The sequence below is a fragment of the Apaloderma vittatum genome, unplaced genomic scaffold (assembly GCF_000703405.1).
Source record: "Apaloderma vittatum isolate BGI_N311 unplaced genomic scaffold, ASM70340v1 scaffold14893, whole genome shotgun sequence".
In the NCBI taxonomy this organism is placed as follows: Eukaryota; Metazoa; Chordata; class Aves; order Trogoniformes; family Trogonidae; genus Apaloderma; species Apaloderma vittatum.
The window spans coordinates 137,331-164,049 of record NW_009706612.1 but is presented as its reverse complement, the minus strand read 5'-3'; the positions used below and the strand labels follow the sequence as shown (position 1 = coordinate 164,049).

General features: G+C 40.8%; 1 protein-coding gene across 1 annotated transcript in view; it reads right to left on the bottom strand.

Moving 5' to 3' along the window:
* Nucleotides 1–26,719, bottom strand: part of LOC104271251 (transmembrane protein 132B-like) — a gene marked incomplete at its 3' end in the record, with an annotated part of 135,296 nt that overhangs the window by 11,055 nt on the left and 97,522 nt on the right. Inside the window, exon 3 of the mRNA XM_009865867.1 lies at nt 21,632–21,818. Within this exon, the coding sequence (XP_009864169.1) occupies nt 21,632–21,818 (187 nt within the window). The remainder of the gene's footprint in view (nt 1–21,631; nt 21,819–26,719) is intronic.

Below are 26,719 nucleotides of genomic sequence, written 5' to 3'. Positions count from 1 at the left end.
TCTTTCCCTTCTTTTCTTACACCTTGAAGTATTATTCAGCCATGTTCTCCCTCCCTGATAACATCTCACCTCCTCGGTTGTTGAGACGACCTTGTATGGCACGGATGTGGGCAGTACTTCCCACATTCTGTTTTCAAAGTGTTCCTCCAAAAAGGGAGGGTCTTGCATAGAGAAAATTATAAACTCTCTCATTCCAACTAACATTTTACCTCGACTTCATATGAATACAAACAGCAACATAGCAAAGGAAGTTCAGCTCTGCATGTGTTGTGTCACACAGTGAGCTAAGGACCCAGCAGCAGAAGATCTCCCAGCACCACACCAGTTCCCACACGGTCTCAGCACAGCCTCGACGTGTTCTTCTCAGTTTTTTGATGGACAACACTTTAGGAATAAAATCAACGGTCATGTCACAATTGAAGCATGTTCATGGTTAAAACCATGCCACGGAAATAAGAATGCAATACCCAGGTGAGAGTATTCACCTACAAAAGCTGAACCTGGGTCTGGGAACAAGAAAGCCCACATGAAGAAAGTAGTGGGAACATGGTGAGTAAAGTATCTCATTTACACTACTGAATTTTTAAATTTTCTAGGCAACAGGAATGATCGTAAAATGGATAAACAGGACCTTGAAACAAAAATTGGGTTTCAGTACATCTTTGTTCCTTTGCTATGAGGAGACTTCATCATTTTTTAAAAGCCCAAGAACTAGTGCCAGGAGGCACTTTATGACAAGAAGCAGAAAAAGATGACCAAAAGTTTCACTCCACATTCTCCTGGTTTACTGCAGGTTAGTTTTGAAGGAGAAATGTTTGTTCTTTTCATGGCCAATATGATACAAAGTGGTCAACCAAAGCCCAACAGCTAAAGTCACAGAACCACAACTACATCAAACATACCTTTCTATTTGTTTTTCATTTTTTCTTAAATGACATTGACATTTAGCTAATTGCCAAAGGTTATACTCTCTTAAACGAAGCAGTACCTGGCGTTTTAATGCTGGGGTTTTTTTCCTATTTATTAAGGAAAGCAATTGCAAATTGTTGTTGATTTAGTTTTGGATTTTCTTTCCAGCAGTATTGTAATTGAACTCTGACAGGAACATCCAATGTGATCTGACAAAAGTTATTACGGGGAACAACCCAGAATAAACCCGAAACTTGACTTCTTCCTAACGACAAGTTGTGACAGGAGTGGAAGAGAAGATGACAGGCAAATTTCCTAGCCAGGTACCACTGGGCTGTGTCACTGATGAGGCTGAGAAACAGCAACAGCCTCCGACAGAATCAGCCTGGAACACGTTAAGCAGCAGCATGTCACGAGGCGGCCGTCTGACAGCGCTGTCTTGAGGCCGCCATGGCTTGCAGCCCCTTCCTTCCCTCCAGCAGCATTTCTGCTGTGTTTTGTTGATTGTCTATTTATCTTTTCCTATTTTATTGGTCAAGAATCTCATAAACAGAGTTTCAATCTAAAAAGCCTCGTTCCAGCATGCACTGCTATTCAATCCAGAGAGGAATAAACCTGGGAATCTGGGAAAACCGATGCAGAGGAAAAGACTTTAGAACCCATTAAGCATAACTGTGAGTAGCTGCTGTAGCCTGCATTTCACCAACTTTCATGACAACCCTTCCCACTTATTCTGCATGGTCTCTTTGGAAAAACAGAGCCAGAAATCCCAAATTTGATTAAAAAACATTAACATGAAATTGGTGTGGATTGGGATATGATGTATAAAGATTTTTGCTATTTTGACATGTGCAGTGATATTTAGAAAGGTTGGGAATTATGTTTAGGTTTTATCTATTTCAGTTCAAATGGATTGCCAGAGGATTTTTCTGACCATAGCTGTCTGCAATTCCATGGCAGTGAACATGCAGAGAATGTGCTAGGTTCTAGGATTTCATTCATAAAATGTTGCAAAATGAATTCAGAGGGGGTGGAAGCAGTAGCCTTTTTGTGTGTGTGCATGACTTTCAGAGCACAACAGACCCGAGAATACACCTCTCTCCAAGACAAAGTCCCACTGATGATTATTTTTGACAGCTACGACCACCACACCGGTGCTAATTGCATGGCATCTCCCTCATTCTCACCTCTGTGGCACCACATGAAGGGGCTGACGTGCAACTTCCAGCCACTCCAGGGGCTCTTGTGTGGGCAAGGAGAGTCCCGTGTTGCTCCGCACCCAGTCCCCAGTGTCACACAGCCCGATGTGCCAGAGCCAGACAGCTCGGGTTGCCAAGCAGCCTCCGCACCGAGAGCCCTCAGCTATTTATCAGAGGCCAAAGGAGTTTGCTGTTTTGCCCTTCCCAGGCTGCAGCTCGAAGAGTTTGGGGTTAGAACACACGAAAGTGCAGTTTGCAGGTTACTCAAGGTGGAAGATCCCAGAGGACTTGGAAACACCAGCCAACAGAGAATGTGCTTATCCACTTACTACACAGAACTTTATGAAAAATCCAGGCTTGCTGTGTCTTACAGACCAATCTTGCTTGTGATTCTCCTCAGAAATCTATGTTTAAAATCCCACCATAATTCGGCTGCTGACATCAGCATCTGTGTTGACAACATGTTTATTTTTCCAAGATCCAGCGTCAGTTTGAAGACAGATTTTCTTCTCACACAGTCTTCTGTTATGCGCTTCACTGATAACTAAAACTCTGTATTTAATATTTTGTTTGCATGCCCACAAGAAACAGTACAAACACTACTATACAACAAAAAAAACCCAGAATTATTAATTGGGTAGATTAACCTCCAAAACACTTGGACAGCTGTTTCAACATACTGTCTTCAAGGCCAATATGCTGAAACAGCTGTTCTTATATGTAAGGTAAAATTGTCCGCTCTGTTTTGCAATGTGAATACTCTGAGTCTATTTCCTACCTTAGTAACTTTAATGTACACCTGTAACATTGCCAACATTTTTTTTAATTTGTGTATATTTTTTGTACATTATTATCAACTTCACCAGCGTCAACTCATTTGTTTAACAATATGTTCAAAACCAAAGTCAAGTTGCTTTCTGTGATCTTTACATGGGAACCACATACTCACAGTGCACGCTGCCATCCGTAGCAAGATGTTTACGGAACTGATGAATGAATTTGATTATTTTTTATGTAGTTTTACAATAGCATAAGTGTTCCTTAAATGGAAAGTATGTTCTGGTTCATGGTGCTTTCTCCCCTTGTTTCCAAGGCAACTCAATCCACAGACACATGCAAACACACGTGCATGCTATTAATACTCTTTTCTGATGAGAGAGATTTCTTCATTTATCAATGAAACACTAGCCAGCTTCTGGAGGAGTGGAAGCCTAAGCCAAACTTCTCATAGAGTAACTCACAGCAGAAAAACATTCAAGAAAATTTTCCATTCCATTGTATGCTTAAGACTATGAGTTTTGGAAACTTTTTGCATGAAGATCTCCCGTCTCTTCTAGCCACATACATAAGGAATCCTGAGTCTGCCTTGCCATGGCCTTGTGCTTTCCTTCTACAACACAGTGCTTTCAGTCAAGCTCTCCCAAAGAGAAGGAAATAACTGGGAGGTTGGTTTGCACGTGCACGTCTCTCTTATTTCTTCCCAAGACTAAGAAGCTGATAAAACTAATGGCACTTTGGTCTGAAGGCAAAGTGGTTCCAAAGAACGTTCATCAATATGGTGATAGGCACTTTATATATACAAATATATATGAAAAACAAGGTACGAGAGCCTCGGTGAGCCTTGCAAGAGCTGATCGGCAGAAGATGCTCAGCTGCACCTGACACTTGGCACTGGAACACAGCTGAACCTATTCTGTGTTTCTAAATGAAAATCATTTCAGCACAAGTAAAGCCTGGGCACAAAAATGATTTGTCATGCTCAGCGCTCCATGCTAAATCACATTTATACCCTCTGATTCTCAATTGTAATCCTCTTTGGAATTCACTTAATTGTTGGGCTCCTAAGAGCTCGGGGTCAGGTACAGACACCGAGTAATCAGGGAAAACTGCAAAGGCAAAGTAAGAGTCTGACCGAGCGATTCTGCTGTTTGACTGAGAAGTGCGATGTGACGAAGAAGGGAGGCAGCTGGAAATTGCAGGAGATGCTTTGAAAGAAAGCATTTTCAATCCTTGTTGGTTTATTGTTGTTTCCATCAATCTGGTTTTTTCTTTCCTTTGCATGACAAAGAAGCTTGCTGATTGCCGTTATTGCCTGGGGTTTTTGCACTTGTCATTCCCACACTGTTGCGTAGGTTCTCAAAGTACATCAGACTTTGGACCAGAGTTGGCTCTTGCCTGTCTAAATATCTTGTTAATCACAACAGAATGGTGGTACACACAAATCTGGTCTATCCTTAGGGGTCAAGTGCCATTTCCAAAATAAAACTTCATTTTAAAGTACACAACAGGGATATTTGCAGTAATACCAAGTTATTTAACTTTGCTATTTAGCAATGCAAACTCGGAGCAAGGCAAATGGTCATACTCAGATTTCACTTATACCGGGTATGGGTTTGAAGGGACATAAATGTGATTTACTTAACAGTGGACAATTATGGTTAAGTGGCATAATACTTAGGCTGAATTCGGTTCAGTTTAGAGGCTGATTTAGAAACAGCTGTCTGTGATTTATTGTATAGGGAATATGGTAGAATTCCATAAGCATCAGTGGATGCATTTTACAGCAGCAACACCAGGGAACACGGACCTCTTTTCCATATGTGAATACATAATGCTGCTCCTCCTTTGCATAAATATTTGGAGCTGTAGTTTGCACAGCTCTTCTGTATCCTAAAAAGAACACGGAAAAAGAATTCAGTTTACCCGGTAGATCTGAAGTTGCATTATGTTCATAAATAGATTCTTAAAAAGAGAAAAATCTTCAGTAGGAAACCCCTGACTTCAGTGGGAGCTCTGCTATCTTGTACTGAGAAAATAGTTTATGAATACAATTCCCTTAATTCACGCACTCCTTAACTTTTCAAGATTGCTGCTATTAACTTGCACACCATGTAGCCTTAATGATTTTAGGTTCAATTTGTATTACATGCTTCTATTTATAAATGGTTTATAAGGGAACCCAATCAATATTTAATAGGCTTTTTAAGTGTGCAACAGACATGAATAGCATGTGTTAGAGAAGGTTATAGGCACATCAGCAGAAGGGTTATAAACATCTATATGCTCTGGCTTGTAGGTAACTCATTGGGCCAGTAGAATTCCGTAACAATTTTAATAGGAGGTTATCCAATTAATGACATTTTTAAATAAAGGAGACTTTGTCAACATGGAATCCTGTTATACAAGGAAGCAATTCTGTGACCTATCTTGTCGACAAGTATTAGGGAGAAATCTGTAGGTTTGGGTTTTAAATGCCACTCTCCTCCTGTAAGCTTGAACTAATACTGTAACATTTCCAATGCAAACATTATTACAGTGTTATTCTGGGATTTGGGCATTTTATCGTACATCCTTAGGGTTAAATTCTGCTCTAAGACACATAAATTTAAGTCTCACAGGAGCCACTCGAGCTGCTTGCTGTGCATATCTCTGTGTGTAGGAGGGCACAACTTAGCCTTTTTATTTACAGAACCAGTAATTAAATTACTGCAATTAAATATCAAATCAAATTGATAACATTAAGCACACAGGACATCAGAATCAGAGCTTGTATTAGGGTTAATGGGAGCCACACGTGGTAAGTTTTTAATGCACCTCTCTTATAAACCATGCCCCGAAGGATGCAGCTTAAACTGAGATACACAAAACCAAATTTTTATGCAAATATTGTTTTACAATATGCTAATTTTTGCATAATTTCCAATCGCTTGTGTGGGTTCCTGCTATTTTTCTCTTAAGGCAAGTTACCCTAAGTGAAACAGAAGAGTTCTGCAAACGACAGTTTCTGATCACCTCAGAGCAGCTGAGCACCGCAGAACTACCCACTTGCAATTAGTCCACAGGGCCCACACTTCAATAACAAATCCATTTGAGGTTGTGATTTTGTGCTTTCTTTTCAGTCTAACTCTTCTCTAATTAACTGTAATAGTAATAGAGATTTCTGGGGGGAAAAAAAAAAAAAGGAATATAAAAACCTGGTTTCTTCACTGTGACAGCCACAAAACTGACAGTGGGTACACAGACCTGTGCCACCGCTGAGCGCTCAGAGACTGGCAGGACCACCGGCTCACCCACAGCTGTGGCCAGTATCTTCTGTGAACCTGTTCCAGGTCCTCCATCAGCCACCAGCTCCACCGCTCACATCCCAGCCACCACATCCCTCGGGCAGCTGGTAGCTAAGCAGGAGGCGAGATCCATCACTGCAGAGGTTTTGCATTGCCTAGGAAACGAGGGGAATCCCCCTGAAGTGTTGACTTTTTGCCATAGCAGTAAAGGGGAAGAAATAAGGTTTCCGTTCCTTGCGCCGCCAGGAGTGCATCAGAGCAAGCCAGCAAACTGAGACAGAGACATGAGCCCTCCTTCAGGAGCCATACAAAGTAGTTAGTGGAAGATCATCACTGAAATGGAAAACAATATTGCAGCAGCCCCCTTGTAGATTCTTGCTCTATTCCAAGTGTAATGGTTTTCTGGAGAATTTTACAGTAGAATAGATAGATAGATAGATAGATAGATAGATAGATAGACAGACAGACAGATAGATGAATATAAATAGATAGATAGATAAAATATAAGTTTACTTATCCACTGATCAAATTAGCACAGAACTCTGTGTGCCTATATTTTCAACTGGAGAAAACCATTAAGAAGATTCAATATTTATGTAATGTTTTATAGAAGTTCAATAGAAAAATCCAATATAATTTCCCTATTAAAATCACCTGTTAGTTGACTTACATCCATTACTATTATCTCAAGCTGCTGTATACTGGAGCTATTCACACAATAGTGTTATGTGAACATGCATAGGTTAAAAATTAGTAATTACTGTCTAGACAATTCACTGTTAGCTATAGCTGAGTGAATATAATGAATAATTTATTTGATTAATTTTACATTCCTTTTCCTCTTTGTGAATTGATCACGATCATGGAAAACTTGAAAATGTACTCATTTATCAGAATTACTTTCTGTGAATAATCCTTAACCTGAATATTTTTCCACCAAACAAAACTATTCTAACTTGTGGTTTGAAATTCACATTATGGAATATAAGCTCTGGAGACTATTGAGACTGTTGTTCTATTTTTCTCTTTTGCAGATAAGAATGTAACTAGCCACAATGCAAAAAATAATCAACAACAGTTTGCAGTTCATTTTGTTATGCAAGTGATGTAATTTAGAAAACAGTTCATAAGCAATACCTAATTCAAAATTTTAAGGTGCAAATTTACAAGTGAAAGTAACTGACCAGTATGAACCTTTGTAAATGCTGCTATTCATTCCATAAAAGCTCAAATAAGCACGTGTTTCTGGGAATTTCTCAAAGCACTTCTAGCTGTATTGTAGATCTCTAACACATTTATTTTTCCAAACTACCTGTTGGTCCCTTCCTATTCACCAGAGCAGCTGCTGAACAGCATCAGTCCTTGGGAGAACCTAGACCTGGGTGTTGGGGGGGAGTTTCCAGTGCAGCTAAAGTTTTACTAAAGGACATACATGTTATGCAAACACCCTGCTAAAAATCCTTGCACAGGCTCCTTTGAAGCCAAACTGCTGAGGTCTCTAGGTACACATGTGCATTGCACACTTCTAGGAAAGTCACTGGACCTCCGAGTGTCCCCCTTGCCCTCACCACTGCACTTGTACCTGTTTTGTGAGTATTTCAGTAGAGTAGGAAAGGTTCAGAACAAGGACTGAGAGCAGGCTGCTCCTCACAGCCTATAAACTAGATATGAAGTGGGAAGTACATCATCCTCACTTTGAGTTTAAAAGCCCACGGCAACGTGGAAAAAATAAGCAATAGCTGAACTGGCAAAACACTGGAAAAACGTGTCATTTGGCTGAAATGAAAATAGGTATTTGTGTCTCTCCTCATCACCCTAAGCTACGTACTCTCCTAAAATCTCTGCAACGTCACTATTTGACTAAAAGATACTGCCCAGCATCACGTAAGACACCCTCCCTGTCGTTTCCCTTCTCAGCACAGGCCCCATGAGGCAGCTCTCGTATCCCACCACCCCGAAGGATGCTCTTAAGAGGCTGCAGGGAGCCAGCACACACATCATACCTCGGGCAGCTGAGGTGTCGCAGTCTCCCGCTGTCACAGGGCCACTGGGCCCCATCCTCTTGTCAGCGTGACTGGGCTGACTTAGATGCACACAACTCACTGAAAGTACGCCCAAAATACCCTTCTTTAGTACCTGTAAGTGTCACAATTTGCAGAGAGGTGTCTAACAGCGTTAAGCAGCAAGGTCCATTCAAAAATCCCACGGAGCATCTGTAGCTCCTGGAGTCCAAATAACTTTCAGAAATCCAGCCATGAGATGCTGTTCAAAATCATCTCAAATCCTATAAACACAACTCGCAATACTTCAGTCAAAGGGCTATCACACTTCATAGGGTTGGAGTTTTAACGTAAATTGCTGGTCCCTAGAAACCCGATAACATTACCTGGTAAACATTTCTGATTTCGATTGGTGGAGTTAGACTTGAGCTGGCAATCTAGACGCAAAAAGCTAAACAACCATTACAGCTCCCTATTCTGACACAGAATTTAATGGCATATTTCTCCCTTTGAAATTTGCTCTTCATTAGGTGAGCTTCAAAATGGAGGTGGAAACAATGAATGTTTTTAACTCTGCAGCAGATCAAATAAAATTTGACATCCATACTCCAAGGAGCAAATGACACACTAATAAGAGACAGAGATCAAATACTCTGTCACTTAACTTTCTAGAAATGTGAAGTACATCAAGCCAGTTAACCCATGCTTGGCAGGGCAAATGCTGCAATGTCCGAACAGCATCGCATTTTCTTCCTATCAAGCTCCAATTCTTGTGGCTCCTTCTCTTCCGCAGAGCCAGGCCAGTACCACAGGAATTACTTTGCTCCTGACCACAAGGAAACAACACAAGGAGAAAGGACATGCGCAGGAATGGGGATGAAGTGTGATTTTTGGATTATACTCTCTTCCTTTTTCCCCTTACTCTTGACTACAACCCCACTGGGAGACTGCACGAGCAGCAACAGCAAATACTGGCTGCAATCTGTGTGTAAGTCAGGGCAAGGTTCTTCCGCTGCAGGAAGAGAAGACCACGTGTGGGCTCTCTCCCAAGCTCCAGGACAGGAGCCACGCCAGTGTGGGTCTCACAGCACTGAGGGTTTGGGCAGTGGCATTCTCAGAAGCCGTGGAAAGCAAGCCAGAATGACGAAAGTCATTGTTATTTCAATGCATTTACCAGCCCAGAATTAGAAGGTCCCAAAGATGTAAAATTCAGCTGGCTGCTCCCTGTCTTTCACCATAGACTTCACTGTGAGGTCAATCCATTTCTTCCCCTATCCACAGCCAGGAATGCATATACTACCTCCCAAATAACCTGGAATTTGCAAGGCCTGCTCTTCCACCCTCACCAGTGCTGATGCCCTCACTCCTGCCACCCCCACGAAGGCGTGTTATCTTCTGCCTTGGATGATCTCAAGAGCTCACAGACAAGCACTAACCAGGACAAAATGCAGCTTTGCCTTCCAGCTCTGCAGGAGGCAGAGTTGTGAAATTGCTAACTCAGGAAACTTCAGAACTGAGCAGCACAGAATACTACAAGGCTGTCTCAAAGCACTGTGTTAGAGTATCTTGATTACCTTAATAAAACTCTAGCTTAGTGTTTCCATTAAAGGTGAGGCACCTTCGGAAGAAATTTCTCTATACACAATAGTTGCTTATAGGCTGGATTACAACTTCTAAAGCTCTCTGATTCCTGCTCAGCTCCATCTTTACGATGCTATTTTAATGGAATTAAAAAGTAGAAATTACATTGAAAACAATTCCTAAGCCTAACTGATACTGAGGCCATGTAAATCAGAAGTAACTACACTAAGGTCAAGGCCAACTTTGAACAGGAGCTGTGTTAAATACAAGTTACTGTTTAAAAAGTAAATCTTTCAGAGCAAGTAAGAAATATAGTCCAGCATCTGCTTGGCAAGAACATGGCCTGTTCACGTAAGCTAAGAACTTTATCTCTCATACATGTATACACAATACAAAATTAATTCATGCAGAAGGGACTCAGCTTGCTGTACATCTTATAAATACAGGCTGACAATTAAATAGTCCTAATAAGACTTGCTCTCTAGCTAGCAGAACAGCTCAAAAACAAACATAATTTTGTTCATGTGTGCCCATTATATTCATGTGCTGATTTAATTAACAGTAATTTCAGTATCTCTGAGATTTCTTCTGTTTTACAAATTATGCCCCTTTGATGAGGGCTTTAGTTCAAATTACTGGCCAATCAGCTGCAGACCAAGACTAGAATGCTAACTCAATTGGCAATAAAACCTGAATGAGCACTCTGGAAAAAATTACAGACAAGTCAAATTATCGGGGAATTGGTAAGGAACAAGAAGAGTCTCATTTTAGACAAAGTAAAAGCTTTGTAGCTCCCTCCAGCACACTCGTGTTTCCCCAGTCTGGGCTCTGATCATGCTCTGAACCACTCACAAAATCACTTTGGGCTGGCTCAGCTCTTGCAATCACTCTGTCAAGAGGTTCGCTGCGCCCTTATTCCTGGCCTGCAGGAAGTCCTACCGCTCTCAATAGTCTGTCAAGGGATCCCTCCGCCAGCTTGCGCCGAACTCTCATTGGCAATTTTTTGATAAACACAGAGGAAGCAAAGCTAAAGGAAAGAGGTAACCAAATAGCCCTCCAGAGGCAGCACAAGCATGTCAGCTCAGTGGAAGAGCATCTCCTAGCATTTTCCTCACATGTTTATTATTGCAGCCATTTATTTCTAACAAGAATTTAGTGCCTGTGCATACTGGAAGGTTTTCCATCAGTAACTCTCCATGTGGATCAATGAGACGAGAGATCGCTCTGGCTGCAAGAATACCTGGATACCTTTGATATATGGACAGCTTGATAACTCTTTCAAATACACCTGGATCAAAGATGCTACAAGTATCAGTCAATCAACTCTGAATTACATTCTCTTTCCAAAGACGTGGGTGTGCAGCGCAGACTTCAGGCATCGTCAGTCTGATCTTCAGCAAGAAGCATCTCCTGGGCACGACACTGCTCGTAAGAAGGCAGGCAGAGAGGACACGGAAGTGGCAATGCACGCAGCCAGAGAATATGCACTGAGAATAACACAGGTCAGACCAAGCATCAGCCAGCAGAGAGAGAGGACGAGGCCACGCAGCTTGCTGGGCACGGCCACATGGGACGGAGAGAGGACGTGCAATGTTTAAGAGCAGGAGTGGGAAGAGATATCTCCCTGATGTCTCTCAGCAGCTGCTTGCCTGGATGATCAGCAATTAGTTCCAAAGCTGCATTTTGCAGTGATGACGAAGAAGGAAAGGAATGGCAGACGCAGGACACACGTGGGCACATTATCTGAAGGCAGATGCCGGTGTGGGATCAGAGCAGGTTCCCACGGCATGGGCAATTCTGCCCCGATCCTGGTGGTGGAGAGACAGATTTTTTTTTTGAAGAGAAACACGGGATATAAAAAGCCAGCCTGCTATGCTGGAAGGGCCTTCATGTCATGGGGTAGTCATTAGCATTCATCCAAACTGCAAACAACTAGCGATATGTGATCAAATCACTGCAATTTGGTAAGCTTTCAGAGTGATTTCTAAGGGACGTATTAGTGGAAAATGCTGCCTTTAGGACTTGATCCTCAGTAGCTTGCAACAGGATCTCTGAAGCTCTTGGCATCAGCCCTCCCTGCATACTCATCAACATTTTGGACTATGGTTGTAGCAAGTATCAGCAAGTGTATCTAATTTCATGGAAGAAAATTATTGGTTCACAGTGGGATAACATGGTGCTTTTACTCAAGCAGGCATAAAACATGACTATGAAATCCCTCATATAATCTCCAGCTATTGTCATTCAATGTTTATCATCCAACACAGTTGAATACAATTCTTATCTTTGATGGATGTGGCACACAATAGCTGTTTTCTTGAGTGCATCATAAATATTAATAATATTCACAGAGCTTCTTAAAATTTGTCATGTCACATTGCTTTCATGGAAACACTCAAAATATCATTAATTTTGCCCCATCAATAGCAAATTCTCTTCTGGTTTCTGTCTTTCTTTTTTACTCTCAAAATTAAATGGTAGAGTGTGTTTAACTGAACAGAGGAAAAAAGGGATAATAGTTCACACTGAGCAATTCCAAAACCTAGTTTAGATGCCCAGAATGAGACTGAAACAGAAAAAAAACGTGATATCCTCTGGAAAATACAAAAAAAATTTGCTGTTCAAATTGAAACACTTCATGAAATTGAGGAGATTTGGCTGGAATTCCATTTTAAGAATAACACTGAGAAAGAAGGCTGACATTATCAAAATGGTCACACTCTGCCCTACTCAGAATGGGGCACTTTTACTTAAGAAAAATAAGCTTTTTCAAAATTAAATATTTGCACATTATTTAAGCAAGTTTAATGGGATGCTTCCGTTCAACAAGGAAAAATATTTTCCTGCTGTTAAACAATTTTGCTCGATCCATAATAGCTTTTCCGAACATCTGGTCACAAAGCAGGTTGAAATCTACTGGCTTTGTTCAGTCCAAGCGAAGCCCGTGCAGGCCCCCCTCATGACATGCGCTCCCCACGCATTCCTCTACCAGAGTATTTCAGAGTCAAAGTCTTCCCTTGGATCAAACTTTACAACATCTTCAGCGGTTTGTATTTCGGCTGATATGTTTCAGGAAATCTTTTAAAATTTCGTTTTTCGCCATAAAACTGTGGTTGTCAGAACAGCTTTACAACGCAAACCCACTGAATGCCCTATGACAATTAATTTGAAGATGGTAATAATTGCAGAAGATACTATCACTGCTACAGAGACATAAAACACTCACTATGGGCACAGGAAATAAAATAATACAAAAGAATAATTTTTCTTATTCTGTACTCTCTCCACAGCAGTTCATTTACTTTGAGTTTAAAATCAATCCTTCCAGTGCGGGGTTTTGTGGAAGCTCAGGCTTCGATCCCGCTCCCATTAATTAATGTTAAAATTCAAAATGAAATCTGTGATCTGGGAGTTATAGATTTTGGTTTTATCTAAGAAAAATCCCTCATATTTCTGGGATGAAGATCTACTCTATATTGAATTAGCTCTTCTATAATTTTTCCTGTGAAATGGTGGATTTTGTGAATGACAAAATCATGTTCTGTGCAGCTCGCTTTGCATGTAAAGTAAAACAGAGATGCACTGTATAATTTAAAGGGAACTGGAAAGCCAAAGGTCAAAATTATTTTGAGTAAGAAATATGCATTAAATGCAACAGATAAACACATTTTGCACATAAATACATTTTAAACGACCTCTAAAGAATATGTAAATCCTCTGGGTTTGCTAGAAACGACTGATCCTATTCTGGTATTTTCGACATTTGAAGATTAAGTGTTCAGGGGTTTTAGAACTGACCCCAGAGAGTGAAGAAAAGAGGCTGCTAAAGCTTGACATTTTCTTATTTTATTTTAAGGTGAAGGCAAGCTTCTTTCAAAGTCTGGATCAATTTCCATCTTGGCGTGAATGTGTTCCTTTAACCAGTTTCTGCGTATAAGCTATATTGCCACTAGCACAAATCACTTCTGTAGGAAAAATGAATTATTTTAGGTTGTTGGGTTCTTATTTTTAAGCACCCCCTTTTTGATAGCTGGATTCAACTGTGTTCCATGCAGGAACATGGCCACTCAAATTCACATTAGTTCAGACATCTTTTAACCTCTGGTGAATTAAAAGGAGCGCACAGAAGAAATCCTTTCCCCAAAGAAGGGCACGAGAACCATCATGAATGAAAGGCGTGGCAGAATCTGAATCTCAGCAGACTAAGAGACAAAAGCTACGAATCAAGAATGGTGCTACCGGGATGACTTCTAAACTTTAGAATGACTGCTTGGCCGACCAGAGGGTCACACAAGCATCGCTTGGCGTGGAGAACCCCTGCAGACCAAGGCTGGACGTGGCTGCGAATGGATCTGTCTTTGAGTTTGTGCCACGGCCTGAGCTTGAGGCTCTCCAGGCGTGTGGCAACATTCCCAGTCCAACCCAGGCACCCAAGTCCTGTCTCTTTCTCTCAGGGCAGACAAACCCAAATGTTTTACAGAAGGTTTTACATTTAGTAAGTCATTCTGGGAAAATCTTCCCACAAATAGATTTTTTTTATCAAATCTTTAAGCTAGGAAGGCATGCAGCCCTTACTGGGAAAGATATATCCAGAATATGACCCTGGTGGAGTCTCCATGAATAGAAGCTCGAGGCCATGCCGTGTCCTCTGCAAGTGGGGATTTGGTGGCATTCATCCCAAGCTGCATTTACCCTCCTACGCCTCGCTGGATACTCAGCAGGCAAAGCTAGCAGTACATTAAAAAATACAAAAGCAAAGCCCTCACCCTGAGTTCCTGCTTCTTCTAAAACAAATAAGCAAAGCGTTGCACTCAGCAGTCCCCTTTCATTCTGGGTTATAGAAATGGGCATCTTTAAGGACGATTTTTCTGGGTGTTCTTGTCAGTACGTTTGCTAACAGCAACTGGAAATGCTGTTATTCAGCCTCCCCTTTAAAAGAAACCTCACTAGAGTATATACAGCCATCTGCAGTTCTAAGTGATTCACAACATTAGTAATCCATTAGTCAACCAGCAGCTTACAGTTTTTGGGAGGGAACAAGATTTCTGAAGACATAGATTAAATACTTGTAGGATATACAGAAATGTTTCAGGCCAAGGGGCTCAGAGCACTGGTGCAATATTGATTGCTGCATTTGAAAACACTTGAGAATAATGACAGTCTGGGAATTACAATTCTATTACTATACAAGAAAGGGTCTGTAGCACATACATCTAAAACACCACTGTTGCCAGTCAGAAACCAAGCCATCATCTTCCTAGATAAGAAGAGAATGCTAGATATTCCTCTATTATTAAACCTATTGTTCCTCAAGCCTTCAGCCTCAGCTGGAGCTTTCTTATAAAAAACAGTTAAAATTCATCTTTTCAATGTCTTATTCTTTACTTTGACTAAGTTCCTCGTTGCCTAGAAACTCTCTAAAAGACCTGGATTTTTCTTTTTTCTTTTTTTCTTTTTTCTTTTTTTTAATTTTTTCCCCAACTGTTAGTTTGATAAGAGATTAATCCAATCAAATTTATTTGTGACAGAACCCTGGATCACAGGCTCAAAGCTGGTGAAGTGTTTGTTTCTTGCACCCCGGGAGTGTAAGCTACCTTGCCACCAGCAACTTTCCATAACTATGGAAATTGCAAGTTATGTCTATCTGGATCAAGAGAGAGAACTCTGAGAATTGTATTGTCTCTGGACAGAACAAATTTATCGGTGCTATCAGCTTCTATAATTAGCAGGACATACACTCCCATGTCACAGGATTATTATATCTCAAGATTATTATTTTAAGTCAAATCACGACATCTGGCTTAGATCCAACTTCACAAAGTTCTGACAGCTTGCTGGATGCCTAAGACACGCCTTCTGATGCATTAGAAATCAACCAGATTCACAACTCACATCCTACTTCAATGCCATAAAACTTCTTTTAAAGTAGTGACCTGCAGTTTATATAGTTAGTAACTGTAATATCAGAAAACATATTCTTTTCCTGATATTCAGTAACATAAAAAAACAGTGGAACCAAAAAGAGCTTCAAATGTGGTTGTGTTCCTCTCCCTCACCTTGATCGGTTATTCTACTCAAATGGATCACCCTTCTACTTTTTGGGACATTAGTTCCGCATGTTAATCTGTACGCCAGATGTTGGAAGAATCAATTATCAGAGAAATTTATAGTCAAAGAGAAAACAAGGAAAGCCTCACAGGAGCAAAGCAGCTGACACTTTCATCTCACAGGGCGTCGTGGAACGTTAAACTCAACAGCGGGGCCCTGGTCTTCAAAGGTATTTGGGGACACGTTTGTACCTGGCAGGAGGATGTTGCAGTGATGCTCAAGCGAGAAGCCTGCATGCTGCCTTCAAATTAGCCACCTCAGCACAGTGTTCAGTCTTTTTCTATGGGTAAAATTTCCCAACAGTTTTTTATCTTAAAAGCATATGACAAAAACTTAGATAAAACTAAACATCCGTTCCATTTTCCTGCAAAGAGACCTCCAGAAGACTAATATTCCAGATACTAAATGGGCTTCAAACTAAGAGAGTAATCCTCCCATCCATGCATTTTTACCTGAATTAAGTCAGTTTAAATAGTTATGTACAGCTTTAGGTGATAAAACAGCATTTACATTCTTCAAAGGCACTCATCTGTGCTGTCATTAGTTCTTAATGGTACAATCCTACCTCTTTTCTAACCCAAACAGTTTTTAGAGATAATAAGCAATAGCAAAGTAGGATTTTTTAAGTGTTTTAAAAGTACCTTAAGAAGTATGAAAAGTGGCGTACAAATCATTCAAAACCAGGTAAAACTGAGTAAGAGTGACTTAATTTCCATTTAATTTTCCATTCTCATCAAGCTTGGTTTGTTCAGGTCTGATTAATTAATGTCTGTAAAGTGTTCTGAAGATATAAAACATTACATAAATACCAAATAATAATAGACTACTTAAGGAAAAGATAATTTGTTGATTTGCATGGAGGATTTTAGAAAACAGCATTTATTTATTTTTCCTATGTAAGTAGGCCCATCCAATCCCTTTTAGCTATCGGGAAATGCTCTAGCAGTTCCAGGACAATAGACCGTCACATATTTTATGTACCACGGTTCACAGAAAATGACTTGAAAGGTTGTACTTACAGAGGAATACACACATTTAGATGCACTTCATTCAGTTTCAGATCTACTCTCCCTCCTAACAGGGACCCAGCCTCACAGCTTCTGGGATTAAAACAGCAGCACTCAAGGCTTTCAGAGGTTGCTACGTTTTTGAGTTTTAGAATTTCACTGACCACTTCTAAAGCAGTCTGGAAAAAAGTAGCTAAGAAAGAATCTCCCTACACACTTATATCTGGGTACTGCGTAATACCTTGTCTCAATACACATATTTTTTATACCTCTGCAGTTATACAAGAGGACAATTATGCATAAGTGCAATATTCATGCTCAGAAGGGGTGAACTTCCCAATCTAGCCTCATCTGCAGAAATGAAACCTTCCAGGAACAAACCGCAGGCTGTCGGTATAAGCACTGTAGGAGATGAGTTAGTTTATAAAACAAAGGCTAGGTAGGACAGGTATGTGGAATCCCGTCCAATCATCACAGCTTAAGTCACGCTGAACGCTAAACAAAATAAACAATCTGCTGCTTAAATGGTGTAAAACGCACACAGCAATACCATCTGGGATCACAACGTACGTGAGGCTGGCAACGGTGCCAGTGAGACACCAAGCGCTTTGCACTCTGAATCGATTTTGAACTGGTGCTCACATCACCTGCTAAGAGGCAACAAGACCATGTTTGGACTAAACACAAAGCGAAGGGTTGGTGTGGGTTTGAGCAGCAATCACGGGCTGAAAACCTCTTATGTCCTTTCACATCTCAAAGTGTTCCCCAAGTAAAAACAAACATGCTTTCCCATGCAGCTTTGCCTGTGTGCACACAGACTGGGTGCCTTCCTTTTCCACACTCTTCTCAGCGGCTGGGAATGATGGAAACGACAGTACAGCTTAACGAGAGCATTCCCTGCTACGTTCCTCTATAATAAGTGCTACAGGACTGGAGCCTCTCAGCAGGCATCTGACTCAGAGGCAGAGCCAGAGCAACTCCACAAAGCAATCCAGCCCTTACAGCAGCAGCAGGGTCATCAGAGCCATCACCCAAATCAGCTCCTCAGAAGTGTAGGCTGCATGTAATTGTCATCACCCATCTTGGTATTTTCTTTTTTCTTTGCCATGGCAGGTAGGGAGGGTCTGCATTCCCACAGCATCCTCCCTGTGCACTTTCCCACTGCGCACAAGGTCTACATTGCTCACCCAGAAGTAGAAATAGGACTTCCAGAAAGCAAATCCTAAATTACTGGACTGTGATACTTCCATCTGGATGTAGCTCGCTTGGAAATCCCAGCTGTCTGGTTCTGTGCAGTTGTTGAAACTGGATGTTTCAATTAGAAGGAGCTCAAGGATCTGGGGAGAGCTCTCAGCTGATGCAGAAAGCAGGCTCTCTTTCTATATGACATTTTGTGTTCCTTTCACTAGCGCAAATGTTTCATTTATTTACGTATTTTAAATGCACTGAATCTGGCCACAATTAACACTGAGATTTATTATGCGGAGGCCCTTTCAAATGAAAATGGATAGTTGGGGAAGAATCCCCAAAATTCCGAGACTGTATTTTAGTCTTCTTCAAAAAAATATGCAAACCCCCTCAAGAAACCCACAGTTACAGTTATCATACAGAAGAAAAAACTGTTGCGTTTACTACACTAAGTATTTCTACTATTCCCACAAGCTAACAAGTTTCCAGTTACTTCCTTTAAAATCTCTGGTCCTTTTGAGTCACAGCAGACAGGGACTGCAGCTTATCATAATGTTCTTCCACCACATTATGTCAGATAATGTCATGTGAGGAGCAGGCACAGAGCAGAGCCGGTGGGTGCTGCTCTGGCCAGGGGTTGACCTGGAGACTCTCCCAGCCCCTGTTTCCTTCTGTGTGCTCAAAACAGCGCTTACTAATGTGCTGCTGATTTGATACCAAAGGACTAGCCAGAAATAATCTGCAATATCAATTCATTACAGCAAGATTGTCTGTTAATAAGGAGCTTTTTTTTTTTGCTACATAATGTGCAAAAATCAGCTGCATCTTCACTTAGAAAAACCCAAAAGCAAAAAAAAAAAAATCAACAAAAAGACGCCTTTCAAGCTTGCTGCTGAATGCAAATGTTAAGAACATGAGATTTGATGTTAAGGGCTTCATAAACTCACTAGAGCAAAAAATCAGCTCTTTTCATCAGGCTATTATTCAAATGTTACTATGCAGTCTCACATATCTTTATCTACAAAAAAAAAAAAAAAAAGAAAGAAAGCTAGTAATGAGAAAAATATCCCAACTGCTATCTCCAGAGTCACCACAATGCAATGACAGAATAAATTATCTGGGGGCTCTTTCGATTTTCCCACGTTTAAGAAAATAGAATGGAAAACAAAGTTAAACTCACGACCAACTGCAGCAACAAAACAGTGATATTCAAAACCATACGGAAGAGGATGGCTTTGGCTCAAAAGAACCAAAGTGGCCTACAGAATCACATATTATAGCTCATTTTTGTTTTCCAAGATTTATCAAGATTTGCAAGATTTAATTCGTCTTCCACTAAGCTCTTATGAATTCACCTCAGTCTTCTTACTGGAAAGAATTTCTTCCCTTTCATGACACCGAGCTGCACTTCTTCATGCAAATGCTGGCGTCATTATCCCTGAACCACCACAAGGTTTTGGTAATCCCATCAAAACATTCACACCTGCAAATCAAGGACTAAATGTTTTGCTCAAACCTTAAAGTCTCCAAGGAAGTCTATGTTTTCACCCATAAATATTCAATGTTTACAGTGAAAGAGTGGATACACCAAAAACGAACAGCAAGTAATTGAAGTTCAATGCAGTGGCAAAGGCATGGAAACACACTGGGGTTTTGACCTTTCTGTGGTGCTCTTCTGGGGGACCAAAGTCCAGGAGATGACAAAACTCTTCCCTACAGATACCACCAGCACTCGGAGGGAGACTGCCTTACCAGCCAGCCAGGCAAATCTTGAAGAGGAACAAAGTCTGAAATGCATTTAGTTCAGGCAGGAACATTGGGCCTCAGGAATGTGTTTCTCTGAGTAACAGAGGATGATGCATAGAGCAATTATTTTTTTGCTCTGGGCTGGGCAACGAAGTGCCAGAACCTGCACCAGTTAGTGACTGTTAAATGAAGTAGGACTGCAAACTGGCAAACATAAAGGAAAGAAATGCAAATACAAGCTGTTGTTCCTGCCATTGCTGTCATCAAGGCTCCTACCAGGCTTGGGCCAAGTCAGTCAAGGATGGTGAAATGCAACAGCAAAATAACAGCCCACATGAAACCTCACTTAAGGACTAAGGTCATAAATTCATCAGAATCAAGCTTTTTCCTTTACTCCACAGTTAGTTTACAGTGAAAAAATTAGATTACAGCTTCATCTGGAATCAGGTTCAGCCTCAGATTTTGTCCAAGGACATTTAGAGTCAGTTGAAGTGGCCAACAGCTGCCATAACTGGAAAGACATGACACAAAACCCTGGCAGAGACAGCAGCAGAGCTCTGATCCAACCTTCACAAGGGGCTTTTGCTTTGGATCCATTCTGCTTTTCCTATCTGTGGTGCTCTGCATGGCACAAACTCCACGCTATCCATCTGAAATCGGCAATGCGATGTGCAAGACTCTTCAGGCACCACATTATTATATCTGATTCACCATTACTACTTGTGAGTATTCCTTCCACACAAGCAGAGTTTTGTTCCATCTCCTACATGATTTTTTAAAAGGCACTAGAAATTTCTCGATGGACTTTTCTGCATATAATTTCTCCTCAATCACCAGCCTTTGGCAGTAGGAACTAGAAATTAAAATTAATTAGGGTCTTGTTCACCTTTACAAGCATCTTTCCTTGTTTCTGTCCTAGTAAGAGAAACTAATGGCCATACAGAAGAAAATGACAAAATTTGTTGGTTATATGGTGTAACAGAAAGAAAACCAGCACAGACCAACTCAGAAAGGAAGGGCAAATGCACATGAGACAGTAAAAAAAAAATACCAGAGTGTTTCTGAAGGAACTGGGGTAACATCCAGGCTCTCCAGCTGTTTCTCTAGTATTACACCAGAATATCCCCACCAAGATCACTGGTCACGTGCAGGCTTAAGGCTCTTTAGTCTAAAAAGTCCATCAGGCCCAAACGTAGGCCAAGAAAAGGTGCATTTGATTTTAGAAGGAAATATTTGCATTTTTCAAATAAACCATCAGCTTCCAGCTTTCTGCACGTGTACACCTTAAACCCTGCCTGGGAAATATGGCTGACAGCTACGTCTTTAGAAAGCATTTTGTCCTTTCTCTGTGACTCAGAATGGACCTTTATTAAGTTGACACTTTGCAGCTCACTAGACTGTGGCTCTTTGGGGAAAGGCAAAGCAGAAAACAGTCCAGTTGTTTGGTTTAGCCATGAAGTTTCCCACATATGCATGCTAATTTATTTCATTGAAAATGTCCCAACTAATTGCAACATTTGCCCTTAGAGCACAGGCATGGCAGTCACATTAATACACCAGAAGACAATGGCTCCACTGGAGCTATTACCATGCACCAGGCCAATAATCCACCATCGGTAAAGGATTTTCACAAAAGACTCAAATGGTTTCTGAGGAGCCATTACGGCATATCAGGTAAATAAAATATTATTGAAATGTATTTTTTGCATTTAAATCACTTGCAGCAGGTGCATAGGAAGTGGAGTATAATAAAATGGCTCACATTCCCTTGCATACTAACGAGAACCAACAGAAACATTTAGCAAAGAGAAGCAGCAGCAGGTTCTTACCATCGCAAGAGGAACGATTCCCACAAACATTGTTCGGCTGACAAAGATCTCGGAGACCACCAGTTCGCTCAGGGAGTCATCTCGAGGGTATTCCACCTGCCAGGTAATTTGCTGGGCCCCTGCCAGGCTGCTAGTGTTGTCGATCTCAAAGTCCATCTGCAGGATCTCATAGGAGGACATGTTCACTCTGAGAAAAAATAGCAAAATTCCCCAGAACATCAGTAGAATGTTAATAACAAAATACATCTTGAGTTTTCTATTCACGGGAACATTTTTTATTAAATTCAGCATGCAGACTTAAAGACACCGGCAGAAACCTAAATCAAACTACTCACTGGGCACCAGCCATACTTTAGAGATAAGTTGACACTATATCTTTTAGTTTTCTGAAAAGGAGGCATTTTTCCCATTAAGTTCAGGCATTCATTGTCTGTAATCACAATGAATTTATAGAATAAGCCCCAAACCCTGGGAACTGCATTGCATGGATTTTGCTAAATTATTTAATACAGCATTATTATAATTTTGTTGCTGCAAATACTGATGCTCCAAAACAACGGAGTATTTGGCCATTCCTCATGCTGTATCAGAAATGAGCTCTTGTTGGGGAAGGGGTGGGGGGAGGCTTTAAAATCCAAATTTGTCTTTATGTCAGTGAAAAAATGGATTTGCAGAAATTACACATGACAAAAAATGGGGTGTAGATTATCCTTATTTTCAATTCATGAAAATGTTCTTTTCGTCAGCAGTGCAGACTTGTAAGAATATGGCGATCATTTTATATTTCTCATTCAGAAATAAAAGTTTAAAGGTAAAAAAATGGATGAAAATGCATAACATTCAGAACTGTATTAAAAACATTACTTCTGCTTCTGCTGTTAACAACAACACTTAGCACTCTCCTCTGGTCCAGCACAATGTAAATATTAATAATTCCTCAGGTTAGAAAGACAGATCTTATCTTCACATTACAGAGAAGAAAACAAACACCAAGATTTAACCAGCAGCACTCGGACAGACCTATTTATAAAACAGACCTTTGCCAGCCAGCACTTTACTTCCACAAAAATTAAGGTACTTTACAAAGCAGAATATAAGTTCCTGCCCCGATTTCCCAGGCAGACACCTGCAATGTGGAGACCTGGCACAGCTTTCAAAACCCAGAGGTGGGGTGGAAAGGCAGCGACTCTAACTGCAGCCCAGTCACATTTCGCTGAAGAGACAACCAAGGCTATCAACGTTACTGAAGTTTCAGGGTACAGGCTCATAAAATAGGTTTAAATCCGAATTTGCAGCATGTTGGGCAATCCTGTAATGACCTGACTGTGCTCTTACTGTGAGAATGAGAGGGCTTGTTCCCGACGCAGGGATGCGTCCTGTGCAGGCACCCCTCACTCATGAGCCACCCCCTCTAATGTCACCCCCTGTCTCGTCCCACGGTACATTATTTGTGTGACCTTACCCTAAAGTAGAGACTGCAAGAGGTGTGTTCACAGAAAGTTTTAGCCCGCTGCTATAAAAACCAGAGACTTAAAACATCCTTTTCCCAAATGCACAGAGGCAGAATCTGGTTTTGCCATATGTTTTTGAAGGCGCATTGTAAAGGAAAAAAATCTGAACAGGAATTATTGATTTTCATGTTTTCTTTCTGTCAACAAACAACAAAAACATATGCTTCAATGCCTAGAGGATAAATATTTTCCACGCTGACAGAAGATAATATCCACCTCCAGGCAAAACTAGAAGCTATTAAGGCATCTTTTGAGTGGCCAACGAGACAATCAGCAAAATCCTTTTAAGACAAATAGATATTATTATACAATACTAGGGGTGTAATTAAACCATTTCTGTTAAAAACATAACCGCTCTGGGAACCACAATGGAGTACTCAACTTCATAGTTTTCTGCATATCACTTCTGGTAGCTTGTTTTATCTAAATTACATAAAATTAATTTGCTCATAACACAGAAATAAAACTTAGAGATGAGCTTTACACTAACTATGGATCTAGACAGCAGGCCTGCCAAGGTATGTTTGGATCTGCAGTTTAGGTTCAATCTGTTCAAGTTAATAGTTGCCACTAACAAAAACATCCATGAGTCATTTCAAATTTGGAAAAAAAAACCCCACTGATGCAAGGCTTTGTTCTAGGTTCACCACTTAAATAATGTCAAGTTAGTCTGTACTGATAAATCCATTGCACATATCCCACTGATTGGCACTTCTCTGATCTCAGTCGGTCATGCCTTCAATTATTCCTTTCCTGCTTTTCCTTTTTTTTTTTTTTACACATCCAAAGAGCAACCATAATAGTAGTTTTATCTTTTTAAGACAAAAAAAGAAAAGCATGTGTGTGTCTTGCCTATATAGCAAGCTGCCCATGACAGGGAGGTTGGATTAAATGATCTCTAAGGTCCCTTCCAGCCTGGACCATTCTATGATTCTATGAAGTAATTGCCAGGGAGTAAATTTACAGTGCCTGTAAATGCACAAAGACCTTCACTGCACCCTTAGCACGAATATATAGCTATAAAGACATAAGTTTCATTTAAAGGCAGACATGGTTATACACTGCTCGATTAGAAATGAGTCTGTGCATCTTGAAAAGAGCAACAACTCACATCCATAAACCTTCCTCGGATCTATCTAACATTAACATATGAACTAAGCAAAGCTGAACTACCAGGTCTCCGAGGACCCAGGAGTTCCTAGGTCTTGGTTCTAAAGTGAATCCTTATCATCACCTGGAAAACTAACGTGGCTTGTCCAACATTTTCTGCTTTGTTTCAGAAGTAAATCCACGTAGCATGACATACTAATATTGACTAAAAAAGGATGCACTTCATTTGGCCTTTTGCTGAAATAGATGGATTTGCTGTATCTAACTATCTTTTGCTTATGGAGTTTCTCCACTGAATGTACAGCTTTAGCAAACTAGTATCCAACTTTCTGGACTCTTATTCACCAGCAATCAACAGTAGGTCATTCAGTGACCTGCTGTTACCTTTGGAACAGCCAGTCAATGAATCTCTAAAATTGCGATCTGTGGTTTTTTCTCTTTAGGACAAAGACTCAGCTTTAAATAATGCCGGGAGTTACAGTATCTGGGACACAGAGGATCCCCGGGACACTAATCCACCCCCTTTGTTTTAAGTCTTTTCCCAGGTTACAGTCATGACCGACCTGGGATAAAACCTGAAAAATGAATTTCATGCTTGCTCAGACTGCTGCCTTCCCACCAGCTGCTGCATATCTTATCCTACAGGGGCTTCTTTCCTAGTAGAGAAACTGGTGCTATATTCATAATTCTTGCAATTTATTAACCATCCTCCATAATACCGTGTGGGAGACCATTGCCTTTTCCACTGAAATCGGTGGAGGTTGCTAAAGTAAAGCCAGAGATAAATTAAAGCATAATCAAGACCTTAAAGGTTAGCATTTACTTATATCAGCTCCATTAGCAGATGAATCCATACCACCTGCACCTAAGTTTGTCTCGTGGCTGCATGGAGTACAGTATAACCCTGTTTAAAAGGGGTTACTCCACCCTGCCACGGCAAATCTTTGGCTTTTAGCCTGATCTGTCGCTGGTGGCCAGTATGTTGATCTTTGTAGTCACTGTCGATCTGCAACTGCCTGGCGAAGACAAAATGCTACCAGTGGGAAAACCCACTAGCAGAGGAGACAACGACTGTAACTCATGCTGTTATCAGCCATTAAATCCCACTAACCAAACTTTAGCCTATAAAGATTTTTCAGCTTTTTCTTGAGACTTATTCCATTTTTCTCTTAAATAGGTTTGCACTATTGGGAAGAGTCTGATGAAATCCAAGGGCTATAAATCACTTCCCCTTTCCATATCTTTCTTCTCTTTTTAGTTAAATATTTCTATTGTCCACTGAAGTCTTTTCCTGGTTTAGAAGGATTTTGCCAAATCCTACTTTAGAGGAGCAATAAAAAATAAAAAGTCAAAATTACTTTTATAAAAAAAGATTATTTCCTGCAAGCACAAGGAAAAGACCTTATAATTTTAGGCAGCTGGCATGCTTGCTAATAAGTCCATTTCTATGGAAATGAGTTCATAACTATTAATTTTGCCTGCTCCTGATCTATTCTTGATGAGCCTTTCAAATTTAGAAAAGCGCTTCATGATTCTCTCAATTTGGTAATTACTAACTCCCTTTGATGAATCCAGCCCAGTGTTTCAGACATGAGACATTCATTACACATTTTTCTTTCTGGTGAGAGGAGAAAAAGAAACCATGGGCTTGGATTTATTTCCTCTCACAAATTCCAGTAAGAAGGACGTCTTCCTCAAATTGCAATTTATAATCCTATTTGTGTACTTTCACAATACTGCCTCCGCTAGGTGCTAGAAGAACCCCAAAACCTTCAGATTTCTGTTCTATTTCTTGTGGTCTAGCCTCATATATACCTAATTCTTTTAAGTCAGGTCCCCAAGAGCCCAGTGAAGCTTTATAACCTACAGAGTCTTCATTCTGTACCCAGCTGTTAGTCGGCAGGGTTGTGATCCCAACCTGGAATGGAGGAGAGCAGAGTTTTAGCACAGAATGGTAAATCCATGTCAAATAAAGACAACTCTAGCTCCAACCAGCTCCAGAACAGGAGTTAATGAGGACAGGAAAATGCTGTGAAGGCCCAGAGGGATAGATCCCGCCGGGCAGCTGCAGGCAGAGCCCCAGCGCTCGCTGGGCTCGCCAAGCTGAACCTGAAGTATTTCCCCTGGCTGCGCCCGCAGCCACAATGGAGCGAGCTCTGCACCCAGAGCCAGAGCCTCTCCTCTGTTAGAAACGCTCTCCCAGTGGAACTAATCAGAGGCTGCACAAACCACTAGAAAAATAAGGCCTGTGTTTCAAGGGCTGCTAAGCACCTTCAAGAATGCTCGCACGGCTGCATGCAGATGCTTCAGATTCACACCCTTTTTGTAGGGCTTTCTGTCATGTTACCTTATTACTCTGATTTATTATTCTGATTGGGTTTCTTCCTTTCTGCTAGTGCGTGCGAACAGTAGGAAAAAAAAAAGCTATCTATACATATAATCTGAATCTAAAAAACATCCAATATCA